At 36.7% G+C, this 21,619-nt stretch overlaps 1 protein-coding gene and 2 pseudogenes across 1 annotated transcript; 1 reads left to right on the forward strand and 2 right to left on the reverse strand.

Moving 5' to 3' along the window:
- Nucleotides 1–342: 342 nt before the first annotated feature.
- LOC120138222 lies at nt 343–6,029 on the forward strand (annotated as a pseudogene).
- An 861-nt stretch (nt 6,030–6,890) lies between these two features.
- On the reverse strand, nt 6,891–9,596 carry LOC120138223 (annotated as a pseudogene).
- Nucleotides 9,597–19,185: 9,589 nt separating this feature from the next.
- On the reverse strand, nt 19,186–21,238 carry LOC120138092 (MADS-box protein SVP-like). Its single transcript, XM_039153687.1, has 9 exons — nt 21,096–21,238; nt 20,594–20,881; nt 20,289–20,367; nt 20,081–20,145; nt 19,894–19,993; nt 19,772–19,813; nt 19,633–19,674; nt 19,392–19,534; nt 19,186–19,303 (listed from the first exon to the last, which is right to left on the reverse strand). The coding sequence occupies exons 2-9, from the start codon at nt 20,773–20,775 to the stop codon at nt 19,285–19,287; spliced, it is 672 nt and encodes a 223-aa protein (XP_039009618.1). The 5' UTR covers nt 20,776–20,881; nt 21,096–21,238; the 3' UTR covers nt 19,186–19,284.
- Nucleotides 21,239–21,619: the final 381 nt, after the last annotated feature.

Consider the following 21,619-nt stretch of genomic DNA (forward strand, 5'->3'; position numbering starts at 1 on the left):
TTTATTATATTATGTAATATTTTTTTGATAAAAATCATCTAATTTGTGTATTAGAAGTATAATTTTATTAAAATGTTTTTGAAAATATGTACTTATAGTTTTATTCATAATTTTAATAAACTATTTATATCATTTTAAAAAAATAATTTTATGAAAATTATCATCCATTTGATGGCATAAAAAATATAAATTATTTTTACTAATTGAGATCATAATTTAATTAATGAGAAAGGTTCGTAATACAATTTATGTTTTTAATTAAAAATAAAATAAAATACGAAATTTAATATTATTTGAGAATAAAATGAATTCCATGTTCGCTCCTTCTCTTTCTACGAGTCTCCCTCAGGGGAAAAAAATATTAAGAAAGATCCAATACAATACAGGAATCTTTGCAAAAATATTGTCGAAGCCTGAAACTCTCCGCTTCAGGGTAAACTATCATTCCGCGCCCTTTCAAATTTTCTATTTATGTTTACTTATTCTCTAAGTGAATTCTTCATTTTCTGTTATGGAGTTTTTTATTTGTTTCTGATTGTTATGTGTAAAATCATGCTATACCTCCACCCACGCACAAAATATTGCTCGATGGAATTCTGAAATTGTTTATATAAAATTATCGATTCTAGGTGTCAGGAAACTTTTATCGTTCTTATAAATCATATTTTAATCTTCTGTTGGCGCATCAAAGTTTTAATTTTCTTTGTCAGGATCGAGGCTTGCGAATGTTGACATTTTGGGCAAGGGTTTCACTTTAATAATACCCATTCTGAGTTTTAAGCTTAGCTTTCATTGGAATATACTATGATCTTATGCTACTAGTGACGACCTGAAAACGACTGTTTCCGCTTCAACAATGTCTCTTTCTGGTTCTTTGCAGTTGTCCTATGATTTGGGACTTTGCAGGAACCAGGCATACAAGAAAAAGTTTAAGGTACAGGTTCCTCATCCCCCATCTAATAAAGCATTTTGCATTCTGTTTTGAATTTTTTGTTTGTATATTGTAAATTTTCTTCCCTCTTTTATGTTTTCAGGTTCCATTAGGAAGGGGGAAGTTGGATTTATTGAGCTCCCATCTCTCTTCCTGTGCTTTGGTATGATTTAAGTGCTTCTTGTTTAGGATACTATTTTCTGCTATTCGTTAACTGTGATAACGGAATTTGAATTGTCTAAAACAAGTTGTGTCTCCTTAGTTAATGCATGCATATATGCAGTATAAGTTGTTGGATTTTTTTGTTGAAGTATTCTTAGGACTCTTGTTTTGCTATTTGTGGTTCGTCTAGGATTTGGTTAGGCCAAATTTAAAATGGATGATTTTTCTTCACATGTGACAGAAATAGGATAGCTTTTGCCACTTGATATTCCCCATTTTAAAGTGCAGAGTAACTGTCTCATGAAGTTGTAGTTTGCATGCCTGTTTTCATGTCTACTAGCAAGTTGTAATTAATGTGTCTATTTCAATCTCTTAACCACTCAATATTTATCGCTATGATTGTACCATGTTGTCTTGAGTACGCTGGATCTAAATGCTAGATTTATGTTATATTTTTAAATTTCATGTAAATATTGCATTCATATAAGCTGGATTTTTCATTCTTTTGTCTATTTTAGTGATTATCCAATTGCAATTGTACTTTGAACTATAAACTATCAAGAGATTCTTTCATTTATGAGCATTAGGTGAATTTGTATTCTTTAAGTGATGTTGGGGATATCTTTTCTTCTTCTCTTCTTGCCACAGTTTGTGCAACAGGATTCCTGGAGAAGTAGCCTCTCCAATAATTTGTACAGGCCAATGCATTCTCTTCCATACAGAGACAATGCCTTTAGGTGTCATGCTTTTGGAGTACCTCCCCAAATACTTGAACTACCTAGTGGAAAAGCTGCATCTATTGCATTGATGAGGTTCTATTTCTCCCCTGCTTGGTCATCAGCTTAAGTGTGCAGGCATATCTGAACCTCCAGATTGTTGTGTGGTCATTTTCATACTGAAATATGTTCTCTAATTAGTTCAGCATTTCTAGTATTAGATTTTCATTTACGTTCAAGTTCTAACACTTATCTGTAACTGTTATTTAAGAGAAAATGGATTTTTCTGCTTTAGATGATTTTCATGTTTCTTATAGGATCATATTTCCTTAAAACAGTACTTCGGCTTTGGTTATTGTCTTTATGTTTAGTGACTGCAAGGTTATTCATTTAAGATTTATCCCTTTGTATTGCAGGTCATACAATAACTTACAAGCTAGCCCTATTGTACATAAGTTGATTCCAGCAATTACTATTATAATTTTTTCTCTATGTGGTGTTGATCCACTTATTCGACGGGGCAGAAGCCTACTTCTCCATGTAAGCTTGCTCCTGTGGGCTCTGCTCTTTCTGTTATTGGTTATTACCATAGATCAATAAACATTTGACCAGACTGGGTCAATGCATTATCTAATATTCTATGATTACCTGCAGAAAAATGATAACAGTTGGAAGAAGAGTAGAACACATTGTGTTACAACTTCTTATGTGAAACCTTTGCTGTTGTGGACCGGAGCAATACTCATGTGCAGGTTCCAAAATGTTTTTTATATATATATTGAATGCAAAACATGTTCTATATATTGCTGTTATAAAATGCAAAATCTGGTTTCCAGTTCTTTAACTCACGTGCATTTTATTGGTGCACTTCTTGCAGAATACTGGATCCATTTGTTCTCGCTACAGAAGCTAGCCAAGTTGTTAAGCAAAGGCTTTTACATTTTGTAAGATCATTGTCAACTGTGTTGGCCTTCGCGTTTTGCTTATCGAGGTGAGCTCTCATTCTCCTTTTCTTTTTGGTTCTTGATGAGGATGGTAACTGACTTTAAAATGATGTAATATGAAGTACAGTTTGATTTGTTATGTTTATAGTGTTTCAGAAGCTTGTTCAACTGAAATTGACTTTCAATTGTTGATAATGCTTTCCTAGTTGTAATTGTCCGTGATATTTGTTCTGTTGATCACTAAACATGGGTAAAATTCTTTTATGCAGCACGGTTCAGCAAATGCAAAAATTCTTCTGGGAGATGAGCGAGTCCAGTGATACAAGAAATGTCGGTGACATTGCTTTAACATTAACCAATTAATATTAATTGCTGATATTCACTTAATTGCTATTGTTTATTGCTAAAAATAGAAGTGTGTGTAAAGTGCAACTCTGATTCCTCACAGTAGAGAGATACCAATAAACACATTAGTTTTCTTTCATTAATTTTATTTATTTACATAATTTTATGGTTGTTCCTAAGACACCCTTAACTAAAGTGTTGCCCTTCTAACTAATTCATGATCTCTTTCTTTTTTGGCAGATGGGTTTCCAGTTTGCTGGGAAAGCTATATACTCTGCAGTTTGGGTCGCTGCTGTTTCATTGTTCATGGAGTTGCTGGGTTTCTCTACACAGAAGTTGCTAACTGCTGGAGGTCTAGGGACAGTTCTGCTGACTCTTGCTGGTCGTGAGGTACACCTAAATAACATTTTCATGTTATTGCATATCGGTGTATATATATTTTTTCGTATATGCAATTTCTCAATGCTTGATATTCTGTTGTTTGTTGCTGTAGGTATTCACAAATTTTCTTTCAAGTGCAATTATTCATGCGACTCGACCTTTTGTTGTGAATGAATGGATTCAAACAAAGATAGAAGGATATGAAGTTTCTGGTACTGTTGAGGTTTGTATCTGAGCCTTGTCTCTGAATAAGTTGTTTAGAGAAAAAGGTGGAGCTCTTACTTAAATACATACTTTATGGTTATAATGCTGGTATTAGATATCAAAACTATGATTGGGTTTTCATGTATTAATTCCCTTAGTCGCTTAAAAAAATGTTCCGAGTATTTTCTTACGTCTTATCTTTATTCATATTTAGCATATTGGTTGGTGGTCACCAACAATAATAAGAGGGGAAGATCGTGAAGCAGTTCACATTCCAAATCACAAATTTACCGTAAATGTTGTGAGAAATCTCACTCAAAAAACTCATTGGCGCATTAAAACTCACCTGGCCATCAGTCACATGGATGTCCATAAGATTAATGTAAGTTATCTTAGCATGTCAAAGCTTCTATTGCACCTATGGAAGACATTCAATTGCCATTTCCATTTTTATAGTTCTTTTGGGATTGCTTTTGTCTGTGCAGAATATAGTTGCTGACATGCGCAAGGTCTTGGCTAAGAATCCTCAGGTTGAGCAGCAGAGACTGCACAGAAGAGTATTTCTGGAAAATATCAATCCCGATAATCAGGCTCTTTTGGTTGGTATCTTTAGAAAACCATTCTTTTTTCCATCACTTGATAGAAAATATTATAAGCTCTATCAAGTGACGCTAATAAAATTTGCCTCATCCGATGTCTTTTTATATGTTAGTAATAAAAGTGTGTGATTTGGTATCATGCCTATTCTACTCAAATCTAACCAGCCAAAAGACATCTTTCAATTTGACACTAGTAGGTACTTAATTTTGAGTGTTTGTTTATGATTGATAAATTCGACATGTTTTCCTTTAGGCATTTCAGAGCACCTTATAATCCAAGAACTTCCAATTTTTAATTTGTTTTCTCTTTAAGTTTTTGGACTAGAGATGCAGTAAACATGTTTACGGAATGTCCTTTTCTGGTAAATGATAATGAGGAACAAATCTGTAAGATTTTGCTAAGCGTGAAAAGAAGAAACATGACCCTTATTACTGGCTCTGATACCTAACATATACAATGCATTAGTTGTTGTACGAGTTTTGTCTCTATAAGCTGTCTTTCTTCCCTCCTTTCTTTATTATTTGACAGATACTGGTTTCATGTTTTGTGAAAACTCCCCATCATGAAGAGTACCTATGTGTCAAGGTAAGAATCCTCTACTATAGTTTATACTTTTCAATCTGTAGCCATTATCTTCTTTTTTACAAGCCCTAGTTTAATCCTTCGGTTTCTTTTATTTTGCTGGTATATGCCTGCATTAGGGTGCTGATTGTGAGCGTTCGTATCTTCTCTTGATTTCTGATTGAAATAAATCTGTTTGATTATGCTGATTATATTTCCTGTCTTGGACGATATCTTCTGTTAAGTTTGATGTTTTAGAATGGATCCATTATAAGTCTCTTTGGTTGATGATGCAGGAAGCTATACTTTTGGATCTTCTAAGAGTCATCAGCCATCACCGTGCACGGCTTGCCACACCAATTCGCTCTGTGCAGAAACTACATGGTGATTCCGACTTGGAAAATATACCATTTGCAGACTCAATGTATAACAGTGGAGGGACATTTAACAAGGCTTTGTTACTGATTGAACCCTCTTACAAGACCAATGGTGAAGATAGAACAAAAGGTCGTTCCTCGTGTCCTGCTGGAGAACAAAAAAGTAAAACCAGACAACAAACCAGGAACGACACCAAAGCCTGATTCCAAGCCCAAAGTAACACTGCCAGTTGAACCCAAAGCAGATGCCGATATTGGAGAAGTTCCAAATTCCGACATAAAGGAGGAATTTAAGGCATCATCTGATCCCAGGACAGAAGATAAAGCGCCCTTGAAATCACCCTCAAAATCTGACCCCAAAACAAGTTCTAAAGCTGCAGAAACATCTAGTTCCAACCAAAAAGTTCTAGATACAATCTCCGATAATCTGCTCAAAAAGATCACTGACAAGCAACAGAAAATTGCTAGGCCGAGCAGCAAGCTGGATAATCCTTCAGTATCCTCACCAGAAAGTGGAATTGACAAAGAAGGTGGATTACGAGAACAGTTCCAATCAAAACAGGAACGTGAGAAGTTGCCAGTCTCTCAGCCACCAAAAGCAAGACCTGACTCGGAGAACATAGTTCTCGGCGTAGCATTAGATGGATCGAAGAGAATACTACCTATTGAGGAAGGGTTGACCCCACCCGCAGCAGATGCAAAAGAACCCGCTTGTGCAAGCAGGAAGGGAAATGGTTTCACTGCAGAGGACAAGAAAGATGGTCAGATATGATCCACTCCAAAGACCTCTGATGTATACGGAAGGTAACAACCGATCCCCTTAGCATCCGTTTAAAGTATAGCATGTTTTTTCTTCTGGTCATTCATTCTTTATCATGTTTAAAGTATAGCATCCGTTCATTTTGAAACAAATGGTAATAGACCATTTTCCCAGTTTTTTAAATTACTTTTGCGATGAGCATAGAATCAATCAGCTTGGAAGGCAATTTGAGGTAAATATTGCATGGTTCACAAGACTGATGTTACCAAACAATCTATATTTGTCAATTCCCTTGTTCTAAATTTGCTTTTTGCACGATTGTTATTATGGACTTGGGCAGTCGTATTGAGTGTTGGCAGAACTTCCATGGCTGCAATAGCTCAGATGAATAGCTTGCTTTATGAAGATAAAAAAATTAAATCGATTTAACTTTCGGCGGTGTCCATGAGCATGTTGCCTACAAAAGTTACTTCCTCTTGGATTCTCATCAAGCTGTTGTATAAACATAGACGTTTGTTGTAATTTCGGTATAAAAAAAAAGGTTGTACAGACAGCTTCACCGGCAGAGATATGCAACAAAGAAGGCCAGATCTGCCAACGATCTATGTTACATACTTCTCTCCACGGTCCATACTCGATAGGATCCGCAATAAGTTTGATATCTACAACCCCATTCTCACTAGAAATACAACCATCAATACGCTACGACCATCAATACGCTACAACAATACCTACTAAGGACATTAAATGCAATGCATGTATCTAAGGGGAAGAAATCGGTCGACGACTTATTCATGATATCAATGGCAAAAGCAGAAAATATAAGATGCAGTAAGATATTAAAAGTAGTCCCACTTCTTTTAGCATGTCGATAGCTGGCCTTTAGGGACTTAAGCTTGGCACATGCAATCAGGCGCTGGATATAGATAGGGGCTGCTTTGGTTTCCTTAACCTGAGTTGCCCTAGTCTGGTTTGGTGCCCTTCCGCCACTGCCTGACGGAATTCTGACAACGTAATGTTTTTGTTAAGGAAGAGTTGGCCCAACAAAGACATATTTGGCCTTATGGTCTTCCTGTTCTCAAAAGTTCGATGCCCTACCTGTTTGCATCATTGCAACCGTCATCTATTAGCGATGTGAATTGCAGCAAAAAGAATGCACCATTGTACATTCATTAGACGGAAACACTCACCAATGCATTGTGCATGTTCCCAGGAGACGCAGAGACGAAGATGTCACTATGCATAGCAACATAGTAATCGACCGCAGCTAACAAAGAAGCCCTTCCTTTATACGAACCCTTTCCTCAGAAGAGGCATGCCTCTCTTTTTTTCCATCAGCGGAAACAGCTCACGTAGGGTGCAAATCCTAGCTTCTCCACCATATACCTGAAACTTACGGTCATTCGGTGAATAGATTGTAGGAAAACTGAAAATTATATTTGAAGAAGCCGGGATGGAAAATGAAAATTACTACGAAAAAGGACCTTGTGCGAAGCAAGATAAAGTAGGGTACTATTGTCAAAACCCAAAGCTGCTAGCAGTAGTCCGATTTCTTCGGGAGTCAATGGACAACGCCCCTGGCTTCTCAACTCTTCATCAGTAAACTGAGAATTGAGAACCCTCCTTCCCCACATTGTTTGTTGATACTTGGTCAGAGCCAATTTTTCAGCTTTACCCCCACCAAAATCACAGGTCGAATGGGCCGCCATATCCTGTACATATAAAAAAAAGCTTGTGAGTAAGCTGGTGGAGTAAAAGTTGGCGATCGTGTATATAACCTATAAAAACAAAAGGGATCGATCACATGTTGACTAGTACTCCAATATTAAAACTTGTCAAAATGACTAAAGGGTGACCAAATCACTTCTCCCATGGAAGTTGCATGCATAAGTAATTCAGGCAGATCGCGTACGAGGTCTAAAAAATGAAAAACATATCTTAATCAATAGAGCTAGAGATTAATATAAACAGAGCTTAAACATATAGAAAAGTGCAAAATTTATGCTTCCGAATTTTTAATATACTGAACCGCATTATGCCGCTTGGTTTAAAAACAGGTATATTATACATTTGAGCAGGATATACCTTATTGAACCGAAGATGCAACACAACAAATTTCTGTGGCTTTTTTTTGCCATATTGATGAGCAGGATATACCTTATCGAACCAAAGATTCAACACAACAAATTTCTGTGGCTCTTTTTTGCCATATTGATCAGTGGTCTCCTCGAGATAGTTAATGCTAACTGCTTCACTTTCACCAGGAGGATATCTGAGGCGATGGACAATGGCATCTCCAAGTGCTCTGATGCGTGGAACGAACATGAGAGCTTTAAAGTTGACTTTACAACGTAGTTTCTGGATCTCACTCGGCAAGTTGTCAAAAGATAACCGGTGAGAGAACGGAGAAATTGCAGCAATCTCCTAACTACAAAAAAAATAAGACAAGTTCATTCGATTACACAGATTGGCAAGTAAAAAGGAACTGAGCTAAAATCGTTGAACACTAGCAAAACAGGTCAGGGCACAGAACTTGGAACCCTTATAACGAAAGCAATATCATACTTTTAGGCCCGAAACTTATAAAAGAAACAAGCATTCAGCTTGAAATCGAAAGCTTCGAGATGCTACCAACCTCTGTAATACAGGCAAGACATGCTCGAGATAAAAGTTTACAGATGCATGAACAGGTGCTCTTTTAATTCTGGTGGCCCGAACAGCAGTGGCATAATACTCCCTTGTGTTCCAAATTATTTCGTCCGGCAACTCTTTGACGATTGAAATATCATCCTTCAATACATTAATAAAGTGATCCACATCAAATATATCCATGAATGAGCTGCAGGGGGAAATAATTACTTCAGAAAAAAATGACTCCTTAAAAACGAGGCAAAAGCTTCACATTCCGCTCGGAATAAGAAACCTAAAAGGCAAATGCCTTCGACAAAAAGATACCTTGAATCTTGCCAAACGGGATTTACTTCAAGATGTGGGATCACAAGTGTTGCATTCAGTATTTTAGCAACAGCATCGTATATCTAAAACAACAGATTTTAATATTTGATTATCAGATTGGTGTTTCGGAACAAATAAGTGACTAAAATATTTGAACAGTAAACTAGAATTACTGAATGTTTCTCAACTTCTCAACTATTCTGAAGTATTTAAACTACAAATGAGTACCTACCCCCATTCTTTGCTGGTTGAGTCCACCATCAAGAAACACCTGAAGATATCCTTTAGATTTCTGTGGTAATGATGCTTAAAGCAATCAAAGAGAGAAATCGAAGAAAAATCAAATACCGTGGTCACAAATAGTAATAGTTTAGAATGATTAATACCAAACTTGAGTCTCAATGTCTCATAGCTCGAAACACCAACAACAAAGAGAAACTGAAACTAGAAATCTCATTACAGATCACTTACAGGTGGCATTTATGGATTCAAGAAACGGTTTCCACCCTTGGTCGGCCAAAGGAGCCCAGAGATCAGACTGCTGTCCGTTGGTCTGAAGTAAATCAAACGGAAAAATTACAAATCCGAATACACTGAAAAAAAATCACAACATATGCATGCAGGCACACGCACGGTCACAGATGCCGGCTTAACAAACATCAACTCACACTCACGTTCTAAGGCACTCCTGAGTAAAGATAAATGTCGAGGTTTAGGAGCATTCCATTCCTGCAACACGCACCGAAGGGCACAATTAATCGATTTCTTTCCTGAAAAGCAAATTATGAGCATTTATCATGCTAACACTAAACAGTTAGCAGCAATCACTACAGTGATGACTTTACCTTATTTCCTGGTTTATTGTAAAAGGTTCCAATCTCAGTTCTATGAACCAAAACTCATTACCAATTGGATAACAGAGAATCAGTCTAACTGTTAACACTAACATTGCTATTTTTTTAACTTTTGGGGGAAAAGATGTTTAATTAACCGAAAAGTATCCAAAAACTACTAGCGAAGGCCAAAGTTTACAAGAATGGAAGAACAGATGAATTATGGGGCAGCACTTTCATTTTCCAATTAAAGCAATTAACTATATCTTATTAAGACAGAAGTCCCAGATTGACATGATTTTCAGTAAAGCAATCTGATTGTTAGACAATTTAGCTATATAATATTGCCTCTTTTGCAAAATAAACTCAGAACTGATCCTTCCTATTTTAAGTAACTGCAACCTTTTCATTGAACAAACCACGAAGTTCCCATTTTCTCATTTCCATGAGTATTTCTCAATCGAACAAAGAGAATTCAGTAAAGGAGAGGGAAACATGCACGAACATACTGAGAATGTAGAAGGGGAAGCATGGGCGAATGGGGTAAACAAACAAGGAAAAAGTAACAGAAATAACCCAGCAATTGTTTCTCTTGTAAAAGGCCGGTAGCAATCAAAATCCATCATTTTTTTCTCCTTAAAGCTGAAAAAACACAGATCTCCAAAATGGCCACTTTCTTCAATTTGTTTTCTTCTTTGTTGCCTTTGATTGGCATTGATGGTGAGCACCAATAAAATAAGCAAACGCCAAAACAAAATTTAACCGACAGTCAAAAAGTGAAGCAGGGGAACTCAAGCACCCAACATCACATGAATCGCTATCCCTTTCTCTTGCTGTCTTTCTTTCTCTCACTTACAGGCCTTATTAATGGCGTCTCACATGGAGGCGATTTTCACGAAATATTACCGGTGATCAGTAATATTATTGATCTAACATCGGTCAAATTATATTTTTTGATTTAACACCCTTAGTAGTAAAGCGCGCTTCATGCACCGCGTTATACGATGATTTGACGCCACGTGGGGTATAGCGCGCCTCCTGCGCCGCGCTATACGGTGAACTGGCGCCACGTGGGTATAGCGCGGCCCCTGCAGCGCGCTATACCTGTAATATCTGACACGTGGGGTATAGCGCGGTGCAGAGGCACGCTATACCCCTAATTACCGACCCTCCCGTCCCCATCCTCCCTATAAATACCCCATCCTCAATCACTTTTATCACACCAAATTCTCTCAAATTCTCTAAATTTCTCTCAAATACTCTATTTTTAAGGTATATTTTATAATATTTTTACTATTATGTTTTTACTTTATTTAATATTTTACTAATATAATTCTTTTGTAGATATATAATGGAAGACAATCTACTTCGCTCGGATGGAAATCATATATCTCTACACTTTACTGATACTGTAACATTTTAACGTTTTAATTTAATTTAAATTATTAGTAATATTTAGTTATTTATTTAATGCATGATTATTATATTAATAATTAAATATCTCAACACTTTGCTGATACGGTAACATTTTAACGTTTTAATTTAATTTAAATTATTATTAATAATTAGTTGATTCATTTAATGCATGATTATTAAATTAAGAATTAATTTTTATAATTATTTATTTTTAGGAAAAGGACCGTATATTAGATCCTTTTATTAGGAATCTTAAGTTAGTGATACTCAGTCGTGTCTTACCGTATTTAGTAGAGGCTGGATTCGGTTACATAGGTAGATATCAGGGTCACTGTAAGATAGATCCATACCTGATTTCTGCCTTAGTAGAGCGGTGAAGGCCGGAGACCCACACATTCCATCTTCCGTGCGGAGAGTGCATGATCACGCTTGAGGATGTTTCTATGCACCTGGGGCTTCCGGTGGATGGAGATGTGATATCGGGGATAGCTTCCGGTTCTTGGACTGCTTTGTGTCGGGATAGTCTAGTACGTGTCCCGAAAAATTTTATCGGAGGTAGGATACCGTTAAATTGGTTAGATGCCAATTTTCGGGAGTTGAGCGCAGACGCCTCTGAGGATGAGGTTAAGATGTATGCACGGGCATGCATACTGCAGCTGATAGGAGGATTGCTGATGCCGGACAAATCGCGCAACCTAGTTCACTGCATGTGGTTGCGACATCTTAGTGACTTTCGTCTCGCCGGATCATTCAGTTGGGGCTTGGCAGTTTTGGCTTTGCTGTACAGGGAGATGTGTGGAGCCACTGACTACAGGCGTAATACTATCGGCGGATGTCTCCTGCTGCTGCAGTCTTGGGCATGGTATTGATTGCCCTTTTTATGTCCCGTTGTGAAGAACCCATTCGTATTTCCACTACTTCTGAGGTAATTATAAAACTGATTTTGTATATTAATAATTTTATACAGCGTATAACAAATTTTTTTTCCTTGAATAGGTGGTCTACTGATAGGAAAAATCATCAGGAGCTACCTGATGATTTAGAAAAGATTAGGGTGTTAATCGATCAGAAGGATGGCACACATGTATGAATTTTAATGTTTAAAAATTGATTTTAGATTATAATTATATAATTAGATTATTAATTTAATAAAAATTATATATTATTTATTTTAGTTTGAATGGGTGCCATATTCTATTGATGATGTGAGGGAGATGATTATACCTGAGTTGAGGGGTCCATTAGATGTTTGGATGGCGATGGTCCCTCTGATCTGTTATGCGACCGTCGAGTGGCACTCTACTGATCGCGTGCTCCGGCAGTTTGGTTGTTTTCAACCAATTCCGGAAGTACCTCGCAATATGGACGAGTTGCATAGCTTAGATAGATGCGGCAAGACAGATACAAATTGGCTGGTGAGGCATCATGGGTGGGTCGTATTGTGTGAGGATCGACATCGGCCCCTTCCACGTAGAGAGCCCATTTTTACTGACTTCTTGATGTATGCTGAGGATTATTATGAGTGGTTTAACAGTAATGGGAAACCGTTTCTACTTCCCGATGATGCACGAGGGCAGACATTTTCACGACGTCGATAGAGACGTTCACCGACACAGCACCATCGTCCCCCGACTCGTGGACGGAGAGCATGTGCTTCCAGTTCATCCTCAGCTGCACAAGCAGGACCTTCCCAGCAGCCATCGCAGCCATATATGATGTCGTCATCGCCTTTCCATTACCAGATGTCGTCGCCGCCGCCTTCACCTGGTTTTATGACCCCGCCACCGTCACAGATGACCCCTCCTGGAGGCTATTATGGGTCTATGTTTGCATATCTGACATGGGGTTCATATGCTGGATATTTGGCGGGTGCAGCCTCATCACCCATGGCTGCAGCACAGACACCGCCTCCTGTACAGTTTTCACACTCAGCGATGTCTGGGTTTTATGAGTTTTCCCAGTTTTCGTAGGCCGGTGGGATAGTCAGTCATACACCTCCAGGATCCTTATTCTACGGAGGTGCTTCATCGTCATCAGCTCCTCATGTACCTGCGCAATATGACGACGACGACGACGACGACGATGGTGATGATGATGACAGCGAGGAGTCAAAACCAGTGATACGAAGAAATCCTCCTCGAGACCGACAGCCACCGCCCTGCGGAACACATTCGCGTCGCAGGCATCGATAGATTTTGTTTTTTATTATATTTGTTTTTACTTTATTTTGTTAAATTGTAATTTTTTTTATTATTTCTCATTTAATACTTACTTTATTTTGTTAAATTTGTTGAACTTTTTTAATGTATTTTAGTTCATTTTTTTATTACCATTTAATATCAGTTATTGTAATTTGGTTATCATTTACCATTTAATACTTATTGTTATTAGTTTGTTAAAATTTAATGATTGTGTTTGTTTTTTTAATCTTCATCAGTGATTATCAAATGACATTAACTTGAAGTAAATGCAAATTAAAGTAGAAGAATTATTATTTGATAATAAAATACATCATTTCCTCATCAATTGTTACTTGATGACAACAGAAGTGGACATGTTTTTCTAGTGTGTCCTGGGTTTCTACAATGCACACATCTTCTGTCTTGTCTAGATCTTTCTCTAATATCCATATCGCAATGAATTCGATTGGATTTTGGACGACCACGCTCCCTCAATAAACTCGGATTTGGTATAATCGGAAGCCAATCTTGAACCTCATCAGGGTCTTCTTCATTACCTATGGGGGAAACTCAAATTCGTATACCTTAAAAACTTCAGATAGTAGGTATACGAGATCCACAAAATGGTTATAGTCTTGACGTGTATGCGAGCAAGCTGCTATCACATGAGAGCATGGATACTTCAGAGCTTGAAAAAACCCGTAGTCGCACGTTCTGTCCCTTAGATTTACTCTTAACGACACAGCTTCAATCCCTTGAAGAGGTCGCGGCAACTCTGTGACACGAAACATTTCATGCCTTCTAGAGAAGCTTGTTACAGACATTCCATTTGATGCAACAATTTTTTTCCTGTAGATCTACAACTAATTTAGGGTGATAGACATGACCGTCTTGCATCCAGGTTTGAGCTTGTCTCCTGAGCTTCGCAAAAAGCGCCCCCAAACGAAAATATGTAGTCTTTACCAAAGCCGCTATTGGTAAGTGACATGCACCCTTTAAGGTTGAATTGATTGCCTCTGCCAAGTTGGTCGTCATGTGTCCATATCGATATCCACCATCATATACGTTCGTCCACATTTCTTTATCGATGAGGCTGATGTAATCATATCCTTCCTCGTTCTTCGCCCGTAACTCTTGAAACATTGATTCAAACGTTCGAGGAAGTAGTTCGTAACCTGATCAAAAAATATATAACTTACTAACTTGTTGTCTTTGCAAAATTAAAACGATCGAAAGAAAATAAACTTGCTAAGTTTCACTTACCCATGCGCACAATTAATTGACGCTCATTATTCTTCTTGTACCTTCCATGGTAGTTCGCAGTAATGTGTCGAAGACAATACCTATGTTGGACAAAGGGTGGTTACCACATTGGACCCAAAGACTCCATTGCTGCTTTGATCCCAGCTCCGCGATCTGAAATGACACAGATGTTTTCCCTCGTGATAACATGTGCCTGTAAATTTCGGAAGAAAAAAGCCCAAGAAGCTGTATCTTCTCCTTCGACAAGAGCAAAAGCAACTAGAAGAATGTTGCGATTGCCATCTTGGACAACTGTTAAAAATAAAACTTGCTTGTATTTTTCATACAAGAAAGTCCCGTCGATCTGGACCACAGGCTTGCAGTATTTGACAGTATTAACGCACTGTGGGTAACTCCAAAAAACCCGGTAGAATTGGCATCGATCGCGAAGAACTCGATCATTATAGTATGCATAGGAGGTTTCGAAGTCCACAATTGTCCCAGGATTCAACGTTCGCACCAGCCTAAACCTACCTGGAAGTTCATTGTAAGATGCATCTCATTCGCCATAAAGTTTGACAATGGCATTTTATTTTGCCAACCAAGCTTTTTTATAGGAGGCAGTGTACCCATACTGCGATTGTATAGCTGAAATCAACACTGCAACATCTATATGAGAGCTTGCTTTGACCATGGGCATGATGACTTGGCATATCACTTCAGAGTCCAAGTTGGGATGATCTTGGTTGACCCCTCCAGCACAACATGTGTGAGGACCGTTGTATACTGTTAGTTCCCATCTGTTGTTTTTCCTCTTCCTCTTCGATACGCGAATCATCCAATTGCATCCGTTTTCGCGCTGGGCACAGTAGCATATTTTTCGGTCGTGGAGCGATCTACTCTGGACTGAACAGAATTACGTATATTGTAATTTTTGATAGCCATCATCGCTTTTTCTTTGCTTAAAAACTCCATGCCTAAAGATAACTCACCATTATTTATTGATGAGTAATACCCATAGTCACCGAGATGAGGCATATCCGCAAATTCTGGCTCGTACATTGCACCATAATCAGCTTCATACATGTGTGCATGAGGGTCAGTTTGTGCCATATTTCCTGGAACTTCATCATCATCGGAGTTGAATTGCAGTGATTATGGGTCAATGAATAGTCCAGTCTCAGCACCATCCGCACCAGGCTCACGAAGCGGTTCTTCTGGTAGAGATGATGGTTCCTCCATGCTCTCCACATTTAGGTCGAAGAACCTACTACTTGCACGTCTTCCCCTTGAACTGGAAGGCATATCGACATTGAGATCGAAAAAGCTCGCAGTCGAATGCCTCCCCCTAGAGCTTGAAGCCATCGCGTCAAATGGAAACTACACAAATGGTTGCGTCGATGGCATCTCCATATTAAGGTCGAAGGGATTTGCAGATGAATGCCTTCCCCTTGAACTGGACACGATGTTGCCATACAGATTGTTCGTCGACCTACCTCGGTACATATTGTAAGGAGTTGCGGATGAATGTCTCCCCATTATGGCATTAAAATCATTACACATTACTGTCGTCGGGCTGTCAACTTGATCAACTTGTTCAGTCAGCCCATAGTGGGAGCTTAATGATTGACCCCGAACAGCACGCACTTGAACAAAATATGCATACATCTCAATAGCGGCGTCTGAATAATTACTTTGAGCTTCAACCATCATTTCAACATCATCATTGTTCGAAAGTTCGAATGCTGTATAAGTTAATGACAACAATGATGTTGGAAATCTATACTGCAACGACGACACTCTTCTACTACTTCCAACATGAATCTTCCTCGAAATCTTCGTTATCAGCTCCTCAAGAGTTATGTTTCTCTTGAATGATATTTTAACACGCTCATTTGATACGAAAACAACGCCGGTTTCATCTTCTCGAATTTCACCATCATAATAAGCAATAGCTGAAAGTCGTGCCATTATTTGAGTTTAAAAGTGCGGCACTATTATATCTGCAAAAAAAAAATAAATGAAACAAACCTGATTTAATAAATTATATATGAACGAACATATAACACAATAAAATTTTTACACATCAATGTAAATAAATTAAATAATATAATTTAATATTATTACATGCACCGCAAAACTATTTCGACGTATGCTTCCGCTTTCCAATTTTACAAACACAAAATTTAATTAAAAATAATTAGTATAATATTTTTTTTCAAATAATCATAATAAACAATAAATATAATAAAAATTATAATAAAATTACCTTATAACGAAAAATCGCACGAACTTCTAAATAAAATATGAGAAGATTGCCATAATTATTGACTCGTTGACGGAATTGTTGTATTAATTTATAAGTTGAGAGGAGAGATGTGAGAAATTAGCCGGCGGAGAATGGTATTTATAGCGAGGAAAATTATACAAAACGCGGTACCTGCCCCGCGCTATATAAAATTATGCAGTAAATGTATAGCGCGGTACCTGATCTGCGCTATACCCCTACGTGGCGTATAGCGCGCTGCAGGGGCCGTGCTATACCCACGTGGCACCAGCTCACCGTATAGCGCGGTGCAGGAGGCGCGCTATACCCCACGTGGCACCAAATCATCGTATAGCACGTGCAGGGGTGCGCTTTACTGCTAAAGGTGTTAAATCAAAAAATATAGTCTGACCGGTGTTAGATCGATAATATTATCGATCACCGGTGATATATCGAGAAAATCACCTCACATGGACACCTAGCTTTGATTATGGAAAACTATGTCCTTTTTCTCTAATGAGACCCCTTCCAATAAAATAAATAAACCCATAGTTAAAGTTCAAATATTTATTCTCAACTCAAAAGAAATCTTTTGTGATTTAATGCGTAATACAATCTGTTATTGATGATTTCGATCATTGCATTATCTACTATTCTAATTATTGATGATCATTAAGTACGAAATAAGTTAAGAAAAACAATGTTATTTTAATGCGTAATACAATCTGTTATATCACCGTATTGTTTGTGATTTAACAGTCAAAAATTAAAAATATAATATTAAAATTGAATGAGTAAATTAATTTTTAAAAAGAATGAATAATCTAAAGAAGAATAAGACAAAAAATTAAATGGTAGATTTATAGTTTAACCTATCATATTAATCGGATAAGAGGGAGAAAAAGCAATACACAAAAGCAGTAAAATACATATAAGAAACAAGTTTGAATTCAGTATGCAAAAAAAGATTTTATTTATTTAAGATCTTAAGGGTGCGTTTGGTTCACGGAATATAAGATTATCTGTGGGAATAAAATATTATCAGGGAATAGGATTACTGGGAATGTTGTATTTTGTGTTTGGTTGGTTTAGCAGGAATGTAAGATTACCGTGTTTGGTTAAAGGAATAAAAGATTATTAGAATATATATTTAACCAAATTGTCCTTATTATATATTTGTATAATATTACAAATTGTAAAATATTTTTATATTTTCTTTAAAAAAATAAATTCATAATATTTATATAATTTTTTTTTACAAAATTAAAAATATAAAAAAAGGTTTAATGAAAGAGTATAATATTTTTAACCCCTGAACTTCATATAAAATTTTAATTATAGATTTTTTTTTGTAAATTTAAAATAATTTAAGGATAAATTTATAATTTAACCTTCGTAGAATTTTTATTATTCAATGACAGAAGAATGATATTTTTGAAAAAAAAAATAAAAATTTAAAGGTATTTTAGTCTAAAACGTCGGTAATGTTACAATACCTAAGGGAAGGGAGGTAATGACATTCCCAGTAATATACCCTAAAAAATCTACTATTGGTAATAAAACATTACCGAAAATGAGATTCCCGACCAACTAAACATGAGAATGTGAGATTCTCATCCCATGAGAATCTCATCATCCTTAAACCAAACACCCCTAAAAAGCTTTCTTGTCATTGGCTTTGTCATAAATGTCCTAAAATTGAAGTACCGGTGTCCCAATAAATACACATTATATGATCTGATTTTGTCCCTGATGAGCATTCAATGCAAGCAGGAACGGGTAGTCTAAAACACAGAATTTAACCTATCTTACAGCTGGAACGATCCACAGGCAAAATTCCTTGACTATTGCGATGAAAAAAAACTATTCTAGTAAGATGTATTAACAATTACTTTATGTAAGATAATTGTTACAGTAATCTAAAAATCATATTGATTGTACTGCATTTCTCCAATTCTCACAAGAAATCTTGAAATCAACATGTAGTCATGACGTGATTTTAAAATCGTTATGTAATCTCAATAAGATCCTCGAATTATTATAATAATCACCTTAGATCGATAAATGTGATACACTTTATTCAAATAATTTTTTCACCGTAATATTCAAACAATTTTATCCAATAGCAATGTTTTATAATTCAACTTTTCATGCAAAAACAACAGGGGTTGTGTTTTTTCAGGAATCAAATAAGCTTTAAGCATGAACCAGGCCCAATTTATGATCGGATTGAAGCTCAAACACATAAACTAGCTTCGACTAAATTCAAAGTTAAAGGGATGCATCGGTCATGCAATGTATATCCGCTTGAGGTAATTAAATCCGTAATTACGTCAAGGATTAGGACATGTATTTAATGTATCAACTACTCTTAGTTTCCTACAATGTTGATCTCCACCAACCCTCCTCAGTTAACCACAATACGGTAACCTGCAAAACATCCGAGGAAGAATAAAATGGGAGTCGGCCGATGCTTTTTAACTGTAAATTTGGTATTTGTTTGTGCAATTGAATTTACCCTAGTTTCAAAGATGTATTGGAGCTTTCGTAGTCGTGCCGATTACCGTTGGAAGTACAAACGTTGGTCACCGACTCCGACGACTCACCTTCCTCAAAGATGTTCTCCGAGTCACCGGCAACTTGTCTTCGGCCCTCAGATATCTGCAATACCCGCAGTGATGAAAGCTTGTGGCCTATTACCTATACTTATAAATATACTAGCAAGGAATAGTATTATGTACGAGAAGGAGAAGTCATACTTGTTGCTTCAATCGTTCATTTTCTTCCATCAATTCAATTTCCTGCAATGCATGCATCAAAACACAGTCTTATGTCTGTTCTTTAGTATCTTTTTAATTCCTCCTTTTTGACTGCTATTTTGTATGTTTATATACTGACCTTTCTTTGAAGGTCACTGATTTCTCTCATAATCCTTTGACCCTGAAATACATTAATAATTAGAGCTAATTAAGTTCATATGTTTAATCATCGCCTAAAACTTGTACAGAAAAAGCAAGAACCTTTTTCTCCATCACACGGCTCAACCCAACTTCCAAAGATTTCTCTAGCTGCTGTAGTTCTTCAACATTTAATCCTTGGAGATCCTCGCCCCTCATTTGCCTGTTTTAATGTAGAATCCACTTTATATATGCATATATCCTCATGAATAATATGAATAAAATTGATAAGAAAAAAAAAAGATCATACCTCAGTTGATGACTTCTCTCTGCTATTTCCATTGTCAGCATGGACTGGTTGCTGTCTTCTACGAGCTACAGACAAGAAAACGTAGTGTGAAACAAGGGGATACACGGTGAGATTTTCACAACTATCAAGCCAACTGATTAAATATCGGCATGAAAAAATACGAAAAAGTGCAGAAGGATAAGAGGAAATATTTAAAAAAACAACTAACCAGCAACTCAAGACATGGCTGTTCCAGCTTCTCCAGGTTCTTTGAGCGCAAATGGTGCCTTTCTAATATCTCCTTCATGCTGAAATTAGAACATAAAAACCATCAGTTTGTTGTTTTTCTTTTCCTCTTTAATGTTAAACTATAGTACGCTCTCAGTATCAGGTTTGTGCCCTAGAAGCTACATCTAGTATACCCAAAGTTGAAAATTTATACTCTCCTACTGAGAAAGTGTAAAGTGTTACAACTATTCATGAAAATGAAAAGTAATTCAAAGTGTCTGGAAAGAGAGAATATGACAAGTATACCTTGAGCTGGCGTACTCAAAGAGCTTCCCAGTAGAAGAGAAAATAATAAGAGCAACATCTGCATCACAAAGAATGGCCAACTCCTCAGCTTTCTTAAACAACCCTCTTCTCCTTTTGGCAAAAGTCACCTGCCTGGCTTTGCTGTTATCAATTTTCCTAATCTGAATCTTTTCTCTTGCCATTTTCCCTCCTTTTTTTTAAAAAAAAACTTATAGATCTTGCTTTTTAGAGCACTTGAGCAATCGAACTTCTAATTGGGGAATAACTTAAACATGGAATCAAGTAAATCTGGAAACCCAAAAAAAAACAAAGGGAAGTTTCTATAAATAGAGTTAGTTAAAACAAAAAAGGAGAAAAAGCAAAGTTAAAGAAGGCAAGGGGACCCGGCATATTGCCAAATTTAGTGATGAAGAGACAAAACCCTGCAATATATTGCAGAAACGAGACTTGAAAACAAAACAAAAAAACATATTAGCGGGATATTTATTTCACAGTTACTTACCAGTTTTGGTGGGATATTGAGAAGAGAGAGCCTGTGAAAGAAAGCCAACAATGAAGGGTTTTGAGAAATGGGAGAAAAATAGAGAGAGGGGAGAGTTTGGGATTGTGATAAAGACAGGATATTTGCTTTGATCGATGAGAAGAAGAAAGTCCAACAATGAAGCTTTTATTTAATTTGTAATTGCTGTAAATAGAAGTAGAAAGGACGGGGAAGGAATTGAAATGGATACTTTGAAAAGAAATGGGGCACAACTCGTATGTCACTAAATTGCAGGGGTTTAATTCTAAAATTTTAAAAATAGTAGAATTCCTTTTTTTTAGGGTAAACTTTGTATTTAATACCTAAACCATCAATTTTTATTCATTTCAGTACCTAAACTTTTTAAAAATTTTCAATTGTTATCTTTTATTATTATCTTTTATGTTCAATTTTTCTCCGATCATATTCATAACATCTTATTTTGACGTTTTAGTTAATTGGTTGCTTGAAGCTAGCATTCCTAAACACTCCCTCATTGCCTGGAT

This window comes from Hibiscus syriacus, unplaced genomic scaffold (genome assembly GCF_006381635.1).
Source record: "Hibiscus syriacus cultivar Baekdansim isolate YM2019G1 unplaced genomic scaffold, ASM638163v2 tig00110678_pilon, whole genome shotgun sequence".
Lineage (NCBI taxonomy): Eukaryota > Viridiplantae > Streptophyta > Magnoliopsida > Malvales > Malvaceae > Hibiscus > Hibiscus syriacus.

What these genes read in the sequence shown, in the direction of transcription:
- LOC120138092 (XM_039153687.1), bottom strand. Translation starts at nt 20,775, where the DNA reads ATGGCAAGAGAAAAGATTCAGATTAGGAAAATTGATAACAGCAAAGCC. An exon ending in AGCCATGTCTTGAGTTGCTG is followed by an intron (nt 20,146 to 20,288) that starts GTTAGTTGTTTT and finishes TCTTGTCTGTAG; the next exon opens with CTCGTAGAAGACAGCAACCA. An exon ending in GAGAGAAGTCATCAACTGAG is followed by an intron (nt 19,994 to 20,080) that starts GTATGATCTTTT and finishes ACATTAAAACAG; the next exon opens with GCAAATGAGGGGCGAGGATC.